Here is a 22725-nt window from a genome sequence, read left to right as displayed (position 1 = left end):
GACCATGCCCTTTTGGATGTGAGATGAGTCGCTCTTTTCCCGCAGTGCGACAACGACTGCACTGTTAAGTGAAATCAAACAGCAAAGATTCATAAGTGAAAGAATCAGGTTGTTTAGATGACTAAAACATGGTATGTTAGCTTTTATTACAGTGCCTTCTCTGCATAAAATTACAAATCCCAGGGCCGATTTGATTGGACGTGAACATAACTCAGTAAGGAGTGAGAAATAAATCATCTCACACTTATTCATGGTCATTCGTGTGTGGTGACGGATTCTGGGTCGGTACGGCCTCGTAGTGGCGGTAGCGAGTCGGTAGCTCTCATCGTTGAGGCCTCTGTAACATTTCCCGTGTCGACTGTCACCGTGGGTTGGCATAGTCGAAACAGCGATGTCACGATGTCGAGAGTGGATGTTAGGCAAGGAACTGAAACAATCGAGCGCTTCATAACCAAGCACTGGAAACGGGAAAAGCATCGCAAAACGGCGATGAACATTAGGATGGAAGTAAGGATAAGTCGTAATTGAACCGTAGATTTTCTTTTTAAATCTTTTCTTAAATAATTTACTTTATTTACTAGCGATTCATCAAGAACATTAACACATTTAATCACACTATGTGAGCGTGTAAGTAGTTGCCAGTGGGTAACTGATGAAAATAAATTTCTTTCAACAAATGGAAATTTAAAAAAAATTAAAAACAGATTTAACAATTACAATAAGAAAGCACCCTCTAAATATCAAGTTACGATTTGTTCAGAGGCAGAAATAACAATTCTTTTTTGACAGCATGAGCCTTTGGGCTGAGAACCTTGCCGCTCCCTTTTAACACGGCCGTAGTCACGACCGATCACTACAACCTCTGAAAGACTACGTTGGTGCAAATCTGCAACAGACCAGATTACTTTCAACTATAAATTTTAACAATTCACAAAAACACATAATGTATGCATCCCATAGGAGGGATAGAAATGGTACAAAACACTCACATTAAAAAAAAAACTTGTCACCGAAAGTGCAACTTGTTTTTAAAAGAAAACTCTTACGGTGGAAGGGTGGCAACTTTATATACTAAAATGACCACTTAAATAAAAACCCGTGAAATGCAGTTTTACATAAAATGTACAAACATGCTCTACATTACACATATACCGCCTCTCAAGATAATAGGCAAGATAAAAACATGTTTCAGGAATTCGACCTTTACACCTTAAGCAATAAATTCGTTAACACCGAATCCGACAAACATGACAAAGGCAGCTATTAACGTACGGCAGACCGACAGACAGACAGACACTAACTGCCTAACAAATGCGGACGGGATACAGACGAGCAAGCTGGGGACGAGAGACTGACCAAGAAAACAAGCAGAATTTAACAAGTAAATGAAATAACATATCACGAATCACTGAAGTTCTAATAAACTGCGATGTATGGCGAAGATTTGGCGCAGCACCCCCAAAACGCTCTCCCGAACCGTCCGCTTCAACGGACGCAGGAAGGCGCGCCGATCTCCCGTCTCACGGCGTCGGAGCTCGCACCGGCCAGCCCGATGTCGTGGGTTGACTCCTGTTGCTCTCGTGTCGGCCGCGAAGCCACTACTCCTCGCTATACGGCGCGGCTCCTGGACTGACGTGGTGATCTCACATGCGCCGACGCTCAAGGCGGACAAGTCATCTTGTGTCCCAATGCTCGACCGACCAACTGATCGATCCAACCGCCGATGGCCATTGCCTGAAGAAACTCGAGCAGACTGGCGGCCTAACACATAATAGCACTCTGGACGACAGACAGACACTAACTGCCTCACAAATGCGGACGAGAGACAGATCCAGACTGACTTGGCTGACCAACTGACCAGACTCACTCCGACCGACCAACCGCAGAGTTTTTTTTTTTTTTTCTTTATTGTATTTCAATTCCCCATCAGGGTGGGCTGGCAGCAGCTTATGCGCTGCTCTTCAGCCGAAAGACATAGAACAAACAATAGAAGACATTTAAAAATAACAAAGGAGAGAATATGGTGAACATAGATATAAAAAGGGGAACATCATGGAAGGCGATAGCTAAAAAACGGGCACACACAAAAAGTCACACACTGCAACAACTAAAAGAACACAAGGCACAGTATGACTGGAGCATAAAAGGTATCGATGGATGGCGTAGCACAGAACAAACACTGACGGCGAATCTCAAGGCAGTACACAATTAAAATCACACCTCTTGACGCACAGGAGAATCAGCACTAAACACAACACTGACGTGGCACACTGACGATGATCAAAACGGAGGATCTGCCAGGAGCAAGGAGATGAGGGAGACTGGAAGAAGGGAGGGAGGGAGGGAGGGAGGAAGGGAGGGGGGAGGGAGGGAGGGAGGGAGGGGAAGAGAAGAGAGGGGGGAGATGAGTGGGGGGCGCGCTGAAGAGGGCCAGTTAGGGAGGGATGTGGGAAGGAAAGAGGCAAGTATGGGGCACAGGGTCTCGGGGGGGGGGGGTTGTGTGAGGAGGAAAATCCGCTCTGGGAGAAGGAGGGGAGAGGAAAAAGGGGGCCCTGGGGAGGGGGGGAGGGAACAAGGCCAGGTTATAATTGGAAGGAAGGGTAGATGTCACGGCGAAGTTCGTCATCCGGGAGGGGGAGGCGTTGGAAATTGCCCTGATGAAGGAGATGGAGGGTTTGGAGGTGGACAACCGCAGAGCTGATAGCGCCCCTTAATGCACTAGAAAAGGCAACCTTTCCCATTTCCCACCAGAGGGAGACACCAAAGCTGCGATTGCCACAGCGTCGCCACTGCTAGAAACGGAGGGCGACTGCTTCACACAACGCGCTGCGGCGCACCCTCCAAAACAGCAAATTTTACCACGGCTCAGTAATGAGCAGATTATGTAGGCGGTCGGTGGGACAGTCTCCATGTCACCTAGCTTGCGCGCCGTCTCTCTTACCGCCCTCCCATCAGCCTCCTTAGCTCACAGACCGCTCAAATTTTTCCTCCTCGCTGTTTTGTCATTGACAGACTAAATTTATTGCCATCCAATGACTGATTGCCGTTTCATGAGCGTGCATCCCAGTGAATGGTGGTAATGTTACATCTTGCGTGGGCTTGTGTGTGAATCGATCATTGGAGTCTTTCTCAAATGTTCACGTCGTGGTAGTTCCTGGCGTATGTGCACATTGTTCCAATGGCTTGTCTACAGTTCTTAGCTGCTGTGGATGCACCCACACTACACTTTTTTGTAATGACCGCCTCTGTGTGAGGCCTGGACTGTCTTACGGTTGTGTTTTGTTTAAGAATCTACTGGCGTTCATGATTTATAACCAGCCTTCTTACTGTTCAGAAAACATTATTTTTAAACAGGCTGACTTCTTCCGTAGTTCCACAACTTCACATACTTCCCTGTGCGGATTCTTGGCGCTCTGTGCCTTATGCTCCTTCTGGGTGCCTGCAGAGGTCCATGACTTCTCAGCACGTTTCTCGCTTTTTTAAGGCAGGCGAAAACTGCTGCTGCCAGACAGGAGTTTCACGCGCCTCCAGTGTGCATCCTCGACTCTTTTCTGCCTACGCACTGCCTTAGTGCCTCCTGGGGTTCACTATTGTCAGCACATTTCACATTGTGCACTAGGCTTTTAGCAAGGATCCCACTCTCAGACTAGCTGGAACAACTGCCAGCCTACTCCATCTGTGGCTGCAGAGCGTCCATGCCTCTTGTGCTCACCGTATGTGATCCAGCTTTCCTCTCGCCCTGTACCGCTGACGCTGGGAATCAGTGAACATGACCACTGGCGGAAATATAGCAATACCTACCTCTGAACTAGCTGTGTAAGAACTTAAATTGCAATCATTAATCAAAAGTCTTAACAGGGGTGTGTCCCGCAGCTCGCAATAATTCAAGAACGTCATGATTTACTGCCAAGTGCTGTTGATAAACTTTCATTATTTAACAACCACGTTTGGTCCGTGGGCAAGCATGAGTTTTATAGAACATTTACGTCACTCTAAGCAACGTAAAATCAATAGTATCAATAATAAAAAAAAATTCTCTGCAGCTCTTGGCGATAAATCGTGATTTGCTTCTAATCAAGAATTGGTCATCCGGGTTATTGTGAATTATCACGCTTTCGATACATCACAGTCTGCGGTCCAAGTTCTCCGCGGATAGATTTACAATCAGTTCCACAAGATAGTGTAAGCTATAATGTTAAATGTAACGTGCGCTGTTATATCTGTGCTAGTGGTCTATCACCTGTACTAAATGCGCTTTTGCGCAGTGTGTAGATAGAAAGTGCAAGAGTTGAAATTTTTGTATGGTCGGTTGCAATTTCGGCTATTTACATTTACTTGAAGCCAATTTAAGCGCTGAAAATAAGTACAATGTTTATCAAAATACCTTCTGAGGTCCGTTAAGAAGCTATTTGGTTCGAACGAGGCAAACTGGGTGCTTCAAGAAGATAGTGATCCGAAACGTCGCGGCCGTCTCTGTACAGCGAACGAAACAAGACAATGGGATGCCCACGATAGATTGGCCTGCAGTGTCTCCTGATACAATCCGATCGAAATGTTTGATCGTAAATTAAGATGAAGCTTAAAGGGAAGCCAATATATACTTTGAAGTAGCTGTTATGTAAAATCAGCACGATATGGAGATCGTTATGGACACAATATGCAGAAAATCGTGTGAAAAGCATGCCGGAAAAGGTTCCAAGCTACAATCGATAAGGGTGGCGATTGGACAAACTATTAGGTAATTGAGCAATTAGTAATAACATGTATTTGCTTGTAAACAAACATTTACAGTGGCGTCTTTTATTTCATACAGATAACGGCGTATACTTTCATGTGGAACAGACTGTATGCGTTCATTGCCTCTGAAATCTACATCTACATCGTAATGCACCTCACGATCTGTGGCGGAGGACACTTTGTGTATTAGTCTTACTTCTATCTTTTCCTTTTACAGTCGCGAATGGTTCGCGGGAGAACGATAGCTGGTTAGCCTCCACGTGGGCTCGAATCTCTCTCATTTAGTCTTCATAGTCTTTTCGCGAGATACACGTGAGAGGAAGCAATATATTTGTTGTCCAATTTGAGAAACATAGGCTCTCGGGACTTAAACAGTGACCATTAAGTGATGCAAATTGTCTCTCTTGCAGGGTTTCGCCAGGAGGTGGTTGATAATCTCTGTAACGCTTGACATTTACGCGTTTACTAAATGGACCTGTAACGAAAGGTGCTACTCTTATTTGGATCTTCTCTGCTTCCTCTATCAGTCCTATCTGATACGGATCCCAGACTGAAGAGTGGTATTCAGGTATTGGTCGAACGAGGGTTCTCTAAACTACGTCCTTATTGATGGACTACCATTTCTGGAAATTCTTCCAATCAATGTCAGTCTGCCTTCTACCTTAAGCACGACTAATTTTTTGTGGTCGTTCCACTTCAGATCTGTACTCTTAGTCCTAGATATTTTGTGGAAGTAACTTCTTCCAATGACTGTTCTGCAGTCGTCTAATTACACAATTACGGGTCTTGCAGTCTAGGTGTAGGCAGCACGTTACATCTGTTTATGCTGAGCGTCGATTCCCACTCCCAGCAACAAACGTCGACCCTCTGCTTGTCCTCCTACATTTCATTACAATCCCTCAGCATTGCGACTTCTCTGTACGTAGCAGCATCGGCCACAAAAAAATTTACGGGACTTACGACGTTATCTACTAGGCCATTTATACGTAGTGTGAAACTTATTAGTGACATTCCCTTGGGATATGTCCGAAGTTACGTTTACGTCTGAAGACTTCTCCCGTTCAGATAAGATTCAGTCTTCTGTTTACTAGAACTTCTCCAGTTTAATCACACAGTTGGTCGGGTATTCCGTACACTCGTATTTTCCTCTTTCGGTGATCATCCGGAATTGTATCGAATGGCTTCCGGAAATCAGGGAACACGGCATCTACGGGTACGCCTAAAACTGCTGCCTTCTAGGTCCAGTAGGCGAACAGAGCGAGCTGGTTTTCTCGCGATCGTTGTTTTCTGAACGCTGTCGCTTAAAGAGGACATTTTTGCTTTCCAGAAATTTCATGATACACAAGTATAAAACGTGTTCTAAAACGATACAACAGACCGACGTGAGAGATAAAGGCTTGTAGTTTCGTGCGTCTGTTCGACGAACGTTCTTGAAAATGGGAATGATCTGTGCTGTTTTCGAATCATTAGGAATGGTTTATTCATCCAGAGACCTACGGTTCACTGCTGCTAGAAGAGAAGCATTGTTTCTTGTGTGCACTGTGTAGAATCGAATTGGTACCCAGTCATGCACAGTAGCTTTTCCTCTGTTGAGCGACTACAGTTGCTTTAATGTCCCATGGTCACTTATTTCGGTATCTGTGATTACGTCGTTCGTGCAACGATTTAAAAGAGGAACTGCATGCGATTTTCCTCTGTGAAAAAGATGTTTAGTACATCTCCCTTTTCTTTATCATCCTCCGTTTCAGTATCTTTACCGTCATTGGGTGTGTGGACAGAAGGCTCAGATGCATTTACTGATTTAATACGAGTCCAAAACTTCTTAGGATTTTCTGTCAAGTCGATAGACAGTATTTTACATTCGAACTTGTTGAACGCTTCACTCATGGCCATCCTTTTGCTAATTTTGGCTTCAATTACCTTTCGTTTGTCTGTAAAGCATTGGCTGTATTTTAATTTGCGGTGGAGCTCTTTTTGCTCTCGTATCAGCTTTCGAACACAGTTGTCGAACCACGATGGCTCTTTTCCATTCCTCACAATTTTGCTCGGCGCATTACTGTCTAAAGCATAGATGCATGGATTCTATAGCAGAAAATAGAGAATGAAAGAGAAAACAACTCTAAAGTAAAAATTGTTTTCCTAATTTAAATAGGTCGCAGTGGGACACAAGTGCCCGCAAATTCAGTGTACAATCCAGAATCATACAAGTGCGTTACAGGATCAGTATTGACGCAGTAGTATCATTACAGAGGCTGAGTATCCGGAGAAGTAGTACACACAACTGAACTCCGGTAACAGCTTGTGGCGGGCACTTGACAGGGGCGCTTTCTGCGTCCGTAGAGACGGGCTTATCCCTGGAGGGGCTGCCGGATGGCACTACACGAAACGTCTGCTGCCAACCTCTGAGCTGAGGATCATGTTACCCTCTCAGGTAATTTGACAAGGAGACCATCAGACCTAGTAATCACGGAGTTTGATGAAACTTAATTACGTTGTAGAGGGATCTATCATGAGTACATGGCTCGTGGCTTTTTATGCTACGGCCCCTAGTTTCCGAGAAAATCGATATTAAAATTTTATGGTTACCACCTATACCCGCAGCGTTAGTCATGTTTCGACCAAGCGAGCGGAGTGCAGCGGCCGGGGTTTACAGTTGCCACACTATGGATTAGCCAACCGTCTGATGTTTACTTTTACAGTATGGTTGAAATACCCACGAAAAAAATCAAAATGTTGCATTCACAGGAATGATCAAATACGCGTGGTTCGCATCGAAAATTACCAAAGAAAGAACAATTGTTCTGCATCCAAACAAACTGTGTTTTCCGGTACCACTTTCGAAAACAGTAGCTTTTATTAAATGCTTTGTCACTCCTTTGCAACAAATACCACCAGAATTTTGTTCTAGCTCAGCAAACGGTTGCGTGTAAGACGATTATGTAATCTATTCTGTTACAGATGGAGTGCACATTTGAAGAAAGTTTGCTGTGATGTTTGTTTTTTTGATGGAATTACCAAAGAAACAATGACTACTTTTGTACATCATACTGTTTAATGGTATTCTGTACGAAGAAACTGAAAAAAGGGAACTACAGAGAAGTTCTAAACGCGCACCACAAGCATGGTGGCCATTACCATTAACCGCTGCAGTACTCGTTCTTATTTACAGCGATATTCAGTAATTCTGTAACGGCTTAAAGATCACTGATTGCCTGTTCCGTACTGAGTCGAAACGTTCGGGTTTGTATGTCACCAGCACTTCAAAGATGTTACTTTCATGAGCTGTTTCTGTAATTAAATATTCTAGTTACTTTTCAGACAAGGCACTTAGAATAATTTCACAGGATCTCATGTCCCTACTGTCTTTCCTAATCACTTGAGTCTCCCAGTCTACAGCTGGCTCAAACTTCCAACTAAAACTATAACATGGCCAGGAAATCGTACGTGAAATATTCTCCAAGCACCCCCTTAAATGTTCCGCCACTATTGCTGGTGAGCCAGGTGGCGTATAAAAGCGTCAGATGACCACGCTTGATCTACCTTTAATATTTATCTTCGCCCAAATTATTTTGTATTCTGAATCTGTTCTTATGTCATTTGATATAACTGTGTGTTTTTATGGGTATAAACACGCTTCCATTGATAGCCTTCGACCTATCTTTGCTGTATACATTTCAATCGGCGTTAAGATTTTATTTGCTGCTAATACCTGGTTTCAGCCACTTTCTGTCCCGGGTGCTATGTGGGAGTTGATACTGTTCATAAGTGAGTATAGTCCCGATTCCTTCCCATAGCCGATCCTGACGCTAACAAAAACTATATTAACATCTTCTTTCTCCGACCTGCAGTGACAAATGCTACCCTGTCTGGAATCTAAATACATCTTATCGGGCTGCCGGAGGGATTTCTCTACCCTAAAAAACCCACATGTGCGTATCACCTGTACTCCACTACCCCATTATCCGCTTCTGTGTGTAGTCCATGCTTGACTTATTAGGGGAGCCCTATACTTCTGCACCTGACAGCGGAGGTCGAGAAATCTTCGTTCTAGATCGTCACAGCAACGCGATCTGTCCTCGGAATGATTCTACAAAACGATAGCTTTGCTTCCACACCCTTCAACCCCTCCTCTCCCTTCCCCGGGGATGGTCTCCGAAACCAGGCAGCAGGCGTCATTCATGCCAGGTACAGCCAGTGCATTCTGTCGCTGCCAGCACAACGTGTTTCACGTCTCGGATGATACTCTCGTGGCAAGCAAACAGGCTAGACACTGGCCTTGTTTACAGACGTGCCCGATATTTCCCAGCAGGGCTTAACTACCTGCCTAAGACGGAGCTACCAGTTACAATCTACGTCACTCTCTGTGCGTGTTCGGAGCTCGCACGAAAATTGGCCACAGTCCGAACAGACGAAGCATCTTGCCTGGCTCGGACGTACTTTCAGCAGTGAGCAATACCTCGAACCTGTTTTTAAGGCGTAAGGGGACATCTGTGTGGCAGATATCCACTTTCGTCTTCCACCCAGATATTTGCTATCTCGCACCGTGAGATAAGTGTCGACCGGCTGGGACGCGCCAATCGAAAGCCGCAGCGACTTCAGGGATCCGAGGCAGCGCTGGAGGCTCCAGTGGAACTAAAGCATTCGTCTCAGGTGCCCCAAAGCTACAGCAGCCTAGGGCAGCAGTCAGAAGCCTCTCGATTGTGGTCAACACAGCTTCCAGCTATTTAGGGATGGTGGCCAATTCCTCATGCATCTGTACACAACAGACACAGTCTCTATCCGACTTTAATCAATTTTTGTCTCTATCACAAGTAAAGGAACACTAAGCCAAAAGGTTGTTGGATGCTACCTAAATTCTTCTGCTGCTTCTAGTTTGCACTGTACTCCAAAATCAGTTCATCCAAACCAAATACACTCAAACTTTTCACAAAAGCCTTAAGATGAAGTTAGTAAACACTGACGTCGACAGTAAAATACACAGATACAGTTCACTTTTCCGCAGGTGTATATGAAAACGGAAACTAAACCAAATACTGTGCATAAAGCAGAAGTTGCTACTGTTACAAGCGTATCCACTGGCGACAGCTGTTACAATCTCCCATGACAGCTACCCGTGGATATTGGATGCTAGTGACAACTTTCACTTGTGACATTCTCTTTTTATTAAGAATCACGTACAGAATTCTATTAGCTACAAAGTTTCTAATCAAGTTACTTGTCTGATCTTTTAACCCGTTATTTACTAGGCAAAGGTGTAGAATTCTGGCGAGGCCTTTTTAGAGATCAATAAACACGACACCATTGTGGGTTCATACAATTGGTTCTAGCACAGATACGTCGCACAATTCTACAACAAATTGCTTTGTAGTTCTGCGCGTCTTCCTGAGGCATTTCTTGAAATCTGGGACGAGTTGCATATATTACCATACACATGAGAAGCTTCGTTGTTGTTCGAGCGACATGCAATATTTGCTAAAACAGGAACCAATTCTTTCGCTGTTTGATATAGAATGTCAGTTCACAGAAAAGGACCAAAAGAATAACAACGAAAAAAAAGTTGCATTTGTGCTCATTGCAGAGATCTGTTCAAAACACCAACGCTTTTAACTACACCATTTACTAATCACTTGAACACATGAAATTTATAACTGGTCTGGCGAAACAGCTCTGTACATGACCAGGAACAAGATCTAGTCTGAACTTACATTTACCAAAAAAGAATGAACATAAACGCCCAATCAGTGTTTCCTACCAAGGAATAAAACTATACAATAATCTGCCCAAGCAGATAGAAAAGACTGCTGAAATAAAAGTAGTGGAAAAGTTATTTAAAGAAGCGTCATATGCAGTGAAGGCTTAATTACATAAAACAGAGTAGAGATTTGTTAAAAAATATAACGCGAAGGAATAATAAAACGATCGTAAAACGGCTATCATATCACATAACACTTCCACACCATGTTCTTCCCTTTCTTTCTTCTTACCTTTTTTTCTTTCCCTTCCTTTTCTTTTTTGCTTTCTGTGGAGAGCTTTACTCACAAATCTGTGAATTGTGTAATCCTCTTAATCTCTTTCTAAATTGAACATCTCACTCATTGTACAGTAATACTTATTTAGTTTTTCAGGCTTGCAGATGGGAAGTTGTGGAACACAAAGGTCATCGCAATGGTCCGACGTCAACCGACCGAAGTGTTACTTTATGAAACGATGCTGGTATAGTGCGTGTGTGTGTGTAGTTAATGGGAGTGAGAAATGGATAAACACTGTACTGCTTGCTTTTAAATTATTAAATAACTTATTTATAAAACTGTACTGTACATGGGGATAAACTGAACTAGGTAACATTGCTTTAAACAGACCGGCCTTGAAATCAAGAGGGTTGAGGCTGTGGCCATCATTATTCAGATTTTACGTGATTTCCCTACATCACTTCAGGTAAATGCCACCACAGTTTCTAGTGTAAGGCCACTGTCGACCACCTGTCCCATCCTTGTACGCTAGACCTGTGAGAATGTAAATGCATGTATATATGAATTCTGTTATTTCTGTTGCGAAATTGCAGAACCAAGAGGCGTCCAGCATCCCTGTAAAACTGATTTACAGATGAATAAAACTACTACTACTACTACTACATCTTCTACTAGAATGTAATAAGCAACGTCATTGGTTCCAGTAGCATTTCCTCTGTCTTGTGTTCATTAGGAGTCAGTTCAGAACTCACTTATTTCTCTCTCTCTCTCTCCAATGTTTTAGCATCCATGCGACAGTTTACAGTATGATAGTTTTACTGAGTACTCCGTTTTCGATCATGCGTGTTTGTGTTTTAATTGGAAGCAGGTTTCTACGCTACTAGAAAGATACGATTAGTTTCGAGTCCTGGAAGTGCTGGCGTTTGAGAATAAAGAATTACGCTGTACTTGTATCAGGTAATTAGTGAAATCCCATAAACAGTACTGGAACCTTCGCGACATAGGTAGTGTTCAGAATATGTCTCACCCGTGTGTGACAAAGCTTTTAACCCATACGTCGGCATTAATACGCATCATCAAAGAACAAAACATTCCTTAGAAACTTCTTGACAGCTTAAAACTATGTGCTTGACAGTGACTCTGTCACTGCATTTGCATTTTCATTGTGACACTGACTAAGAAGGACGTCCTTTTCTGGTCATCCGTCAAATATTAGTGCGTTAGAAAGTGCTGTATCGCATCGACTCTTGTGTAACATGGAGTGTGGCTGTTTTGCTGTCGACCTTGACGAATCGGACATGATAAGAGCCCAGCTGAGATTGCGGTCTGTTCTTTTATCTACCATGAAACAAGTTATATATGGCTGAGATAAGGAAGGTGTTTGTACGTTGATAGAGCAATATTGTAGACTTGTGTCGTCTGCTTGGATTGTTGGCCTCAGTTTAATGATGTTATTCAGACTCACTTGATTACTCTCTTGAAATGGTGTGAATAATAAAAAGGAAACGTATGTACTTTTTTTGAAGTCGGAAATAATGAAATATCTGAGTTCCATTTCTATCTTGTTTCTGTGAACGGATTATTTTGCTACGAAAAGCCACCACACATTCATCTACAGCTATTATATCTACACACATTTCATTACTTAGAGTGTCTGTTTTAAAGAGACACTTGTATGTATTCTGCAAAACACACAGTTTTTTACTATACAAACTTCATCTAAAATTATATCCACAAAATGTCATAGTAGTTGAAATTTCTTTACAAAATGCAAAGACATTATATGTTACGGAAACTTGAGACAGTGGCTCTTTAAAGTTAATGTTTGTGTCTTGTTTTAAAAGATTTTTACAACAACCACCTATTAGCAAACATTATAATGAGCGATTTTAATTACCTTCAGTATGATAGTTACTGTTCGTTTATCGTGGCTCCACCAAGTAGTTAAGCTTTAGGCAAACATTAAAAATTACTTGTACGTCAAGACAGCGATTGATACTGAGAAGTTCCAAATACATCAATTCTGATGTATCTGTTATGATTCAGCTATAAATTTTTGATGAAATATTACAGACCCAGCCAAGCTATGGTGTTAATGTTACGGAAATCACACTAAAGAAAACGCTGAAGGAGAGAGGTGAGGAGGGGTTTACCTCCAGCAAATATACGGGACACTACCTTGGTGCTGTATCCTCCCTCTCCATTGTCTCACGGACATTTTTGTGAAACCGGCTGTTGCCACGAAGGTGAAGTCAGATTTAACGGCGTCACCAGTAGTCGATCTTGCGTGTGTGATGATAGCATTTGTTATGTTGAAGCTATGTTTGCTTTGGTAATAACCACAGGTATTTTGGACGCTGTAGCGATGCGGCCTGTTTCGTCTTTCTGATAACATTGGAAGTACTCAGCATGGTAGTAAGTTCTTTAGAAGCGCAGGCAGCTAGGTATCGTGCTTCTGATTTGAGGAAAGCTATAAGGAACTAGCTGCGCTACGCATGCAAACAGGATGGGTAGAGTTATTTTGTTGTCCTACCCATGTGAATCGAGTTAATTTCATTACGTCTGACAGTAACTATCAAACGAAGAAAAAATCCTTTCTCAAAGTATCTGCTCCATATTGACCCTATAGGTAAACAAATAGGTACACAAATTTTACTACCTAGTCCATCCTAAAACATAGTTCCAGAAATGGAAGTACGAAAATACGCTCAGTTTGCACAAACCCTTTCACGTTTACAGCACACTTTGTATCTAGCAGCCAGCTCAAGATTTTAACTCACGACCTGTTGTTGAAATAATCACACTCTTTATAAGTTAATAAGCCATTTGTAGAAAACATTCGATATTTAATGGTATTAAACGCTGTCTCAACCCATGTAGTTCACCACGTTTAGAAAAAAAAAAAATACACTTGAACGAGAGCAGACCACGAATTCCTCAAGACTCAAGGACTAAAATCCTCTCCCGCTACCAAAGCGCACGAAATATCTCTTCTCTGAAAGGTCGAATAACACAGTAGTCAATAATCTCCCCCTTTCAATTTACGTAACCTGGTATCGTCTTCTTTTTGCCAGTCACAGTTCTTAAATCAGTTTACGGAAAATTTAAACTAACACATTGCAAAAAGCAAATAAAATCAAATTAATCTCGTCTTTACAGACTGAAGGGCAGAAGAAACTATTTTATTTCAAAACAACTGAAAAATGGCTACTTTACAGTCGTGGTATTCCTTCATGTCTGTGACTCACTGTAGCAAAATCCGATTCACATGCTCACTAACAATTAATTTATTAATAGCAACAATTCATACTTCACATTCACATCTCATTCACCCCCTCATTCATTCAGTCAACACAACGAATGAAAATATTGTCATTCAACACATAAAATAATAGCAACTGTCTGTAACTGAAACTATTACCAAAATTTTATATTTTTAATCAAAATGCTGTTTACTCATTTATTTAATGATCAAGTATTCAGTTGAAAATCTTCACTGAGTTCGGCAAACAAAACATGTCTGTATGTCAGAAAGTGATACATTTAATTTTGTGTATTTCAGAAGTTACTTTGGATGTTAAACTGAAATCCTTACTGTCGTTAAATCTGATTCCCATCACAAAAGAATTACGTAACAACTGGGCTACTAGAAATGTATTTAATAATCCACAGTTATGTTTATGATATCGGACCTCTGTTAAGTAGACACGTGTAGCTTGACTTCACGCGCCAGCCGATTTAAGAGATACATATGGCACTCCCGGTGTGCAAAAGTGTCCACAGGGTTTGTGAGTCACTGGGTGTCGCAAGAAAGGGTCTGTCCCATTCCATACCAATGATTTATCCTATTAAGCCCCATGTATAGCAGCACATATAGATAGGGGGTGGGGGTGGGGGCGGGGAGGGGGAGGGGCTTACAGTGTCTCTTCATTAGAGGTCACAAAATCCCACACAAACTATAACATAGTAACGTGTTTGGCAGAGATCTGCACATGACTCATAGAATAATATTTTCACCACTGACACCATTTGATATTCCTGATGTGACTTGAAAGCTTGTTAATTACAGGATAAATATTTTAGGGCAATTATTCATAAATGATTGTAGCTTTGGTGATAATTGTCTCCTTTGCTGAATTCATGCTTCGTCCCTTTCTTCCTCGGGAGTTACTAATGGAAACTAACTCGCATTTACCTAGTACGTAAATAATCTCCAGACTTGATGTTGCCTGGCAGAATATCTTACTAGCTGTTTGTAATTTTTGCGTTGTTAGGCACCAAGACACTTAATTTTACGCATCTTCTACATTTCATTTCCTGAAGTTGGATAACTTAAGGAAAGGGCCGTAATGATATTGGTTCTCACAAAACTGTTTCAGAAGGCTGGCAGTGAGGTTTCTTTTAGAATGAAAATGTAGATAACCTTGACTTTTTTCCCGTGAGCGTCTCTGGTACCTTTTTCTATAGAAGTTGAAAACAACTTCTGATTTCGTATTGCCTGTTTTTTTCCGTCAGTAAATATCTATTGAGCCTACGTAATTATAATTTATTAGTCATCCCGAGTTCCATTATTATTATAAGTAGTCAATTTTCATATGTTTAGCAGCCTTAGTTTCCCAACTCCGTCCTCATTCCATGATTCTATTCAGAAATTCTCCAACGTGTTAATGTTAGAATGTATTTATGATTACTGACTAGACACTGAAATAATTACTGTGTGCAGAAATGTATAAGGAAAAAAAGCTTGGTGTTATTTTGGGAATTTTCATAGTTCCATCAGTCATTTCGTCGAATGTTGGCCTGAGATACCAAAAACCGGTAGCATTTAAAGCATTGCACTTTAATTAATCCAGTGAACTACAAAAATAGAAGGCATAGAAGTAGAAAGTACTACAAGAAAGTCATTAACACGATCAGATGCGAGGTTTTCGATGGAAGAAAAGTCTTGTACAAGGTGTAAAAATTAAATGAGCCTTTTTATTGTTTTTTCCTTGTTTTGCTACTTTGAGGAGTACATGTGAGTAATATTTTTTGTGTGTAGTTTTGTTAATAGTTAAAAAAATTTCAAGAGTATTCTGATTTTCTTTCTAGTTCGTACTTTTAATTATCAAGTTCAGTATAATGGTATTGGTTTGTGAACTAAAATATCTTCCGAAAATACATTCTAGGTTTAGTTTATAAATCGTTGGATGCACTAGATTTCATCGTACGGGGAAATAATTTCAGATCGTTAAATAAGGAGATCCTATCCATATTCATACTAAGACAAAAGTGTATTATTTGGATAGATTATTTAGGTACTGGGTCGTTATAAGTGCAGCTATTCGTGGAGGTCCAGTGCGGTCTGTAATTAGTGTATGGCAGCGAAATTTTGTAGAGGTTCTAGAGCATTAATGAGGAACCGATTTGCGTTGAAAAAAAATTTAAATCCAATTTTAGTCACCAGGTGCAAATCTTGAGCTGTGAATGCAAGAGAAACGTATAGAAATGTTTCCATATGTACAGGGCTTGGTCAGAAAGGCTCAAAAAAGTGAGAAATGCATAATGCTGATGCTACTATAAACCGCCGCTTACACAGTTTGTTCAATATGAGCACTGGAGATTACGAGATGCTGTACTGCGCCAGACTAGCTCCTCGTGCACAGAATTGGAACCCAGGCCTAGATTGAATGTCTAGACATAGTTTCCTCACTCGCCAGTTAATCCCATACAGGCTATGCTGAAAATTACTCCTCTTACTCACATCCCCCATTTTCCTTTATTTCAATTGCTACAATATCTCTTGTTGTGTTAACAAATTTTACATTGTATAATCACAACTGCTTCACTCAACTGCTTAGTTTCACTATTACATCTTATCTGTTTTCAATTTAGGACCTATTAAAGACAAGACCATTTAGTTCAGCCACATCTTTGGACTATGTCACCAAAGTGTATTGTTCAATTTATATTCCTGTGTGAACAACTGTTGTAATTATTGCAGAGTTCATTAGTTAATAGCTTACATATTTCATCTTAGCTAAGTAATTTTAAGTTCCATTTACTCTAAAATAATCCCTACTGTTTTATTCCTAAATCTAGTATCAACATTTTTCCTCTCCAGAAATAGAGATGCTCCGTAGATTCACTAGTTTCAAATTTTTGATCCAACAAAATTTCACTACACCGCTTATTTATCCTCGTACCTGATGATGGTATAAGAGCCGAAAATTGGTTTGTGAAATAAATAATATACATTGTAGAATATTGCATCAGTGTTGGGTGTGTTTCCATTCACAATATATAAAATATTCTTCCAACAACCGACGGAACAGCCGATCAGTGTAACTATTTGTTGGCTCTGTAAATCGGTTCCGCATCAACGCTTTAGCATATCTACCAAGCTACGCTGCGATACGGTAGCTACAGTCCACACTAAATCTCCATGAGGAGCTGCACTTTAATTACAACTCCCTAGTATGACTTCCTATTATCTGTCAGAGTAATCTGAGAAAAATATTGTCGTTAGACACGTTGTGTACTTCGTGTGAAATTCAGATGTGGCGCACACGTTGTCAGTTATAACAAATATGGAAATTTCAAAATCTTTCCCCCTTTTGGTTAAATGTATGCCTACGTTTATGCTTGTCACCAAATTAGACTGATTTGAGGGTTTGTGTAACTTTATTTATTTATTTTTGGCAGCCGCCTCAGCCAGCAGAAGCATGGACTGGCATTAGGGATGCGACGTCTAAGTACCCAGTTGCTCCACAGATCAACGATATAACGAACAAGTACGTCGGAAACGAGGACTGCCTTTTTCTCAATGTTTACACACCAGAGGTACGGCACCTTATTAATGCGCTTCTGATTGTTACTTCTAGTTAACCTTTTAGAGACTCACGATCTCGCCGCGTTATTTCATAGGAATTGGGTCAAATTACAGTTACCATCGGGAGCGAGTGATGCCCTGAAGCCGGTGATGGTGTGGATCCACGGCGGGGGATTCACGACGGGGTCTGGCGACGGTGACCTGTATGGCCCTGACTACCTGCTGGGCCATGGCGTCGTCGTCGTGACCATCAACTACCGCCTGGGTGTTCTGGGTAAGGATGGATGTACAAACACTGAGCATGTGTCCATTGCTATAGCTGAAAGAAATAATAACAGTAACAGCAAAAGTGAGTTCAAACTAAGGACAGTGTCAAAATACTGACCTTTGGGTAAGGACGAGACTTCTGACAATTTTAGATGAGTAATATGGATGTGTGTATGGTAGCTGAATAACGAAATTATTTTGTTCATAGTGGATCAGTAGAATTCGGCGACTGTTTCTGGATTAAGTGATGCAACAATGGGATCAATTACCTAATTAGAAATGCGATTTTGGCTTATCTATTAGTTTTGTCGTTTTATAATTTGCGGGAGGGGATAGGAGGATTGAGGATATTGTTCTGTATTTCTTTCTTTATTAATTTTACTCGACTTGCAGTTACGAAAGTATAGACGCGTTACAGCCATAGCCGCCATTGTTGACAGCAGTTTTGATTTTCTTGATTTCATCACTCTCAGCACATTACGTCTGTATTTACATCTACATACACACTCCAGAAATCACGGCACGCTGCGTGGAGCAGGGTACGTTGTACCACTACAAGGACGGCGCACTGTATCATTACCTCAAGGGAATCAGCGCTTCCTGCAGATAGCCGGCGCTATGCGATGTGATTCGCCTGCCTCATAGCTTTCCTGCCACATGTACACTTTTAACATCGCCAGCTAGATGCTCAATGTTTCTGTGCGGTATTTTGTGTTTATGACGGTTTCAGTGTTCTACGGAATGGAGCGAAATGCAGGAGCAACGGCACGCAAGGCCTCGCGCGCTGTCGTGCACGGAGTCTCTCGTAAATAAAATGTGTTCATACTTGGCACGATACAATAATGACATCTCAGACCTTACCAAAACTATTTTCATAGTTTTATTATCAATATTGTCTCTGGAAGTTCCTACAAAGTCCAACAGAACGCAGATTCATCAGTGACAAGATTTTTTGCTACACAGATGGAACAGATTCAAACCCTTTACGATATTTAATTTTTTATCTTGGAATACTTTAATGTTTTCACGTTTTCGTGCGCATCTACAAATTTCGAGAATGTTCACTTATTTTTTTCAGTCCAAATATGTCTGTAGTTTTGTTGTTTCCGCAGGGCGAAGTAAAGAAAATATTTTCCTTCAAAACTTCTTGTAACGTTAGTTTTTAGTTTTTAGTAGCAGCTGGCAATAATTTTTTATGAAAAGTACTCCGTCAAATTCTAGACGCAAACTAGAGATGTTTCTTCTAAGACGGCCGCTGTGGCCGAGCGGTTCTAGGCGCTTCAGTCCGGAACCGCACTGCTGCTTCGGTCGCAGGGTCGAATCCTGCCTCGGACATGGATTAGTGTGATGTTCTTAGGTTAGTTAGGTTTAAGTAGTTCTGAGTCTAGGGGACTGATGACCTCAGATGTTAAGTCCCATAGTGCTTAGAGCCATTTGAACCATTTGTTTCTCCTAACATTTGGTATTATCACAAACTGGCATTGCTGTACGATAATAAGATGTCCCTGAGGTGCCTATTTTCGTGACGCAACTACACTAATTTCCTTTCCTGTCCCGCTTGTGAAAGTGGAACAGGAAGAACTGCTATCTGAAAGCCTCTGTACCAGCCCTAATTTAACATATCTTCTCTTCGAGGTCCTTATGCGACGTATACGTTGACGGGAGTAGAATCATTCTGCAGCTGGCCTCAAATACCGGTTCTCTAAATTATAGCAACAGCTTGTTGCGAAAAGAGCGTCGCCTATCCTACAGGGATTCCCATTTGCGTTAACGAAGTATTTCCGTAATACTTGCGTGCTCATCGGACCTATCAGTCACAAATCTTGTAACATGCCCCTGAATTACTTCGGTATCGTCCTTTAATCTGACTTGGTGGGGCTCACATATATCCGACCTCAGAATGTGTTCAAGAATTCTGCAAGCCGATGGTGAGGAAATTTGTCCGTATTTATACGAGACAGTTCTTTTATCTATCTTATATACAGGAAACATCTGCGCTTTTTTCCTGCAGTTTAGGGCTTTTCGCTGTGCGAGAGATTCACACTAAATGCAAGGCAAATAATGGGCCAAAACCAAATTGTGGTTCCATCTGCGCCTGGCGACTTATTGGTTTCCAACTGCTTCAAATGCTTCTCTACGGCACGTATGCCAGTTTCTGTATCTTCCAAGCGGAAGTCAGCGCGACAGTCGAATGACCATATGTTTGTACTATCGTCCTGCGTGAATGGCCTCTCATGAAATTTCATATTTCAGCTTTCTTTATGCTGTCTTCTACTGCTATTCCAGTCTGGTCGACGAGTGACTGGATGGAAGCCTTTAACACGCTTTGTTATTTTACGTACAACCGAAATTTTCTCAGGTTCTCGGCAAAATCTTTTTTTAAGGTATTACGGTGGAAGTTGTTGCATGCTTCGCGCATTGAGCTTCTTAAAGGTGCAGGAACTTCTATTAACTTTTGCCTGTCAACTTTACGTACACTTTTTTTGAACCGAGAGACCAATAGTCTCTGTTTCCTCACCATTTACGAATTTGATTATTAAACCACGGAGAGTCCACTTACATGGCACATGTGTCCCCAGAGCGCGATTTACAATCAGTTTAAACTTTGCCCATAATCCCTTTACTTGTACTTTCATTACCTAAGCGGGATGCAAACAATTGCTTCTCTGTTTCTCCTAGCTATAAACACTCTCCTGGCCTTCTTGGCGGATTTATTAACTTTAGTAACCATTGTCGGTATGATGACATCACGATCACTAATCCTGGGTCGCGCGGGGTAGCCGCGCGGTCTGACGCGTCTTATCACTGTCCATGAGGCTCTCCCTATCGGGGTTCAAGTCCTCCCTCGGGCATGGGTTCAAATGGTTCAAATGGCTCTGAGCACTATGGGACTTAACATCTATGGTCATCAGTCCCCTAGAACTTAGAACTACTTAAACCTAACTAACCTAAGGACAGCACACAACACCCAGCCATCACGAGGCAGAGAAAATCCCTGACCCCGCCGGGAATCGAACTCGGGCATGGGTGTGTATGTTGTCCGTAGCGTAAGCTAGTTTAAGTTAGATTACGTAGTGTGTAATCTTAGGGACCGATGACCTAAGCAGTTTGGTCCCATAAGATCTTACCACAAATTTACAATTTTTTACTAATCCTTGTCTTTATACTGACATCTCAGTTAGGTCAGGCCTGTTTGTAGCTACAAGGCCTAAAATGTTTCCGTTGCGTGTGGATTGTTAATGGCATACAGGATCTTGTGTGATCTCTCCCTGGAAGCCGTTAACGAATAGATCATCATTGACAGGAGCCTTGATCCTTGAGACACTGCACAATTACAGTATCTGGTTGTTTGCGATCTACAATGATTGCCCAGGATGTAATGCACAGCATTTTTTTCTTCGACAGTTCTTTATTGAACATAATCAGAATTACACACACGAAAGAATGGTGTTTTATCTACACACCCTATTTTTCCACGTAATCTCCATCCAGTTCTTGGCCTTACTCCAGCGCCAAACAAGGCATGTATGTCTTGTTGGTACCAATCTTTACCCTGGTGGCGGAGCCACTGCTTCAGTGTGTGACTCACCTCCTCATCGTCCTCAAAATGCCGAGTCGTAATGTGTCTGTCTTCGCGAATGACATCATCAGCTCACTGCAACATGTCATGTGTAACGGTCGTGGATGGTCTCCCCGACCGCTGCAAATCGTGGAGCTCCGCCGAACCGCCTTATGATGACGTCACCCTCTGTGCCCAGCGACTAACTGTACTTCTGTCGACAGCAGATGCTCCATAGACTTTGCACAAGCGTTTGTGAATTTTACCCACAGTTTCATTCGATGCAGTGACAAATTCAATGACGTCACGTTGCTTGTGACGTACATCACCTACAGACGCCATTTAGAAACTGTCCTGCAGCTACGCTATTTGTTGGAAGCAACGGAAACTTGACGCACTCATGCAGGAGACTGCAAGTAATACATACGTAACGTTTCGCTTTCGTCACATTGTTTTCGGCTGAAAACGAAAATGACGTGCATTAATTTCTAGGCAAGCCTCGTAACTTCGGACGTTACTGACATCTAATGCATAACTTTCCCATGTAGCCAATACAGACAGTTCAGTCCCATAGCTTTCTTCTCTCTTCTTGCTTATTAAGCGACGTGACGATACAGTAGGATAGGACGGGTGGTAGGGACAGAGCATCGAGTGACATTATACTGAGTGCACTATCCGAAAATTACCTCGAGCAATTAAACAGAGAACCGACTCGTGGAGATAACATCTTGGACCTACTGATAACAAACAGACCCGAACCTTTCGACTCTGTAAGTGCAGAACAGGGAATCAGTGGTCATAAGCCCCGTTGCAGCATCCCTGAATATGGAAATTAATAAGAATATGAAAAAAGGGAGGAAGGTTTATCTGTTTAGCAAGAGTAATAGAAGGTAGATTTCAGACTACCTAACAGATCAAAACGAAAATTTCTGTTCCGACACTGAAAATGTTGAGTGTTTATGGAAAAAGTTCAAGGCAATCGTAAAATGCGTTTTAGACAGGTACGTGCTGAGTAAAACTGTGAGGAACGGGAAAAACCCACCGTGGTTCAACAACAAAGTTAGGAAACTACTGCGAAAGCAAAGAGAGCTTCACTTCAAGCGTAAACGCAGCCAAAACCTCTCAGGCACAAAGAAGCTAAACGTTGTCAAAGTTAGCGTAAGGAGGGCCATGCGTGAAGCATTCAGTGAATTCGAAAGTAAAATTCTATGTACCGACTTGACAGAAAATCCTAGGAAGTTCTGGTCTTACGTTAAATCAGTAAGTGGCTTGAAACAGCATATCCAGACACTCCGGGATGATGATGGCATTGAAACAGAGGATGACACGCGTAAAGCTGAAATACTAAACACCTTTTTCCAAAGCTGTTTCACAGAGGAAGA

At 41.9% G+C, this 22725-nt stretch overlaps 1 protein-coding gene across 2 annotated transcripts in view; it reads left to right on the top strand.

Annotated features, from left to right (window-relative positions):
- Positions 1 to 22725, top strand: part of LOC126457728 (juvenile hormone esterase-like) — an 88480-nt gene that overhangs the window by 4034 nt on the left and 61721 nt on the right. For both annotated transcript variants that reach the window (XM_050094266.1, XM_050094264.1), the window contains exons 2-3: positions 17391 to 17528; positions 17632 to 17791. In XM_050094266.1, the coding sequence (XP_049950223.1) occupies positions 17391 to 17528; positions 17632 to 17791 (298 nt within the window). The remainder of the gene's footprint in view (positions 1 to 17390; positions 17529 to 17631; positions 17792 to 22725) is intronic.

The sequence above is a fragment of the Schistocerca serialis genome, chromosome 2 (assembly GCF_023864345.2).
Source record: "Schistocerca serialis cubense isolate TAMUIC-IGC-003099 chromosome 2, iqSchSeri2.2, whole genome shotgun sequence".
NCBI classification, from domain to species: domain Eukaryota; kingdom Metazoa; phylum Arthropoda; class Insecta; order Orthoptera; family Acrididae; genus Schistocerca; species Schistocerca serialis.
This window is presented reverse-complemented; position numbering and strand designations above follow the sequence as displayed.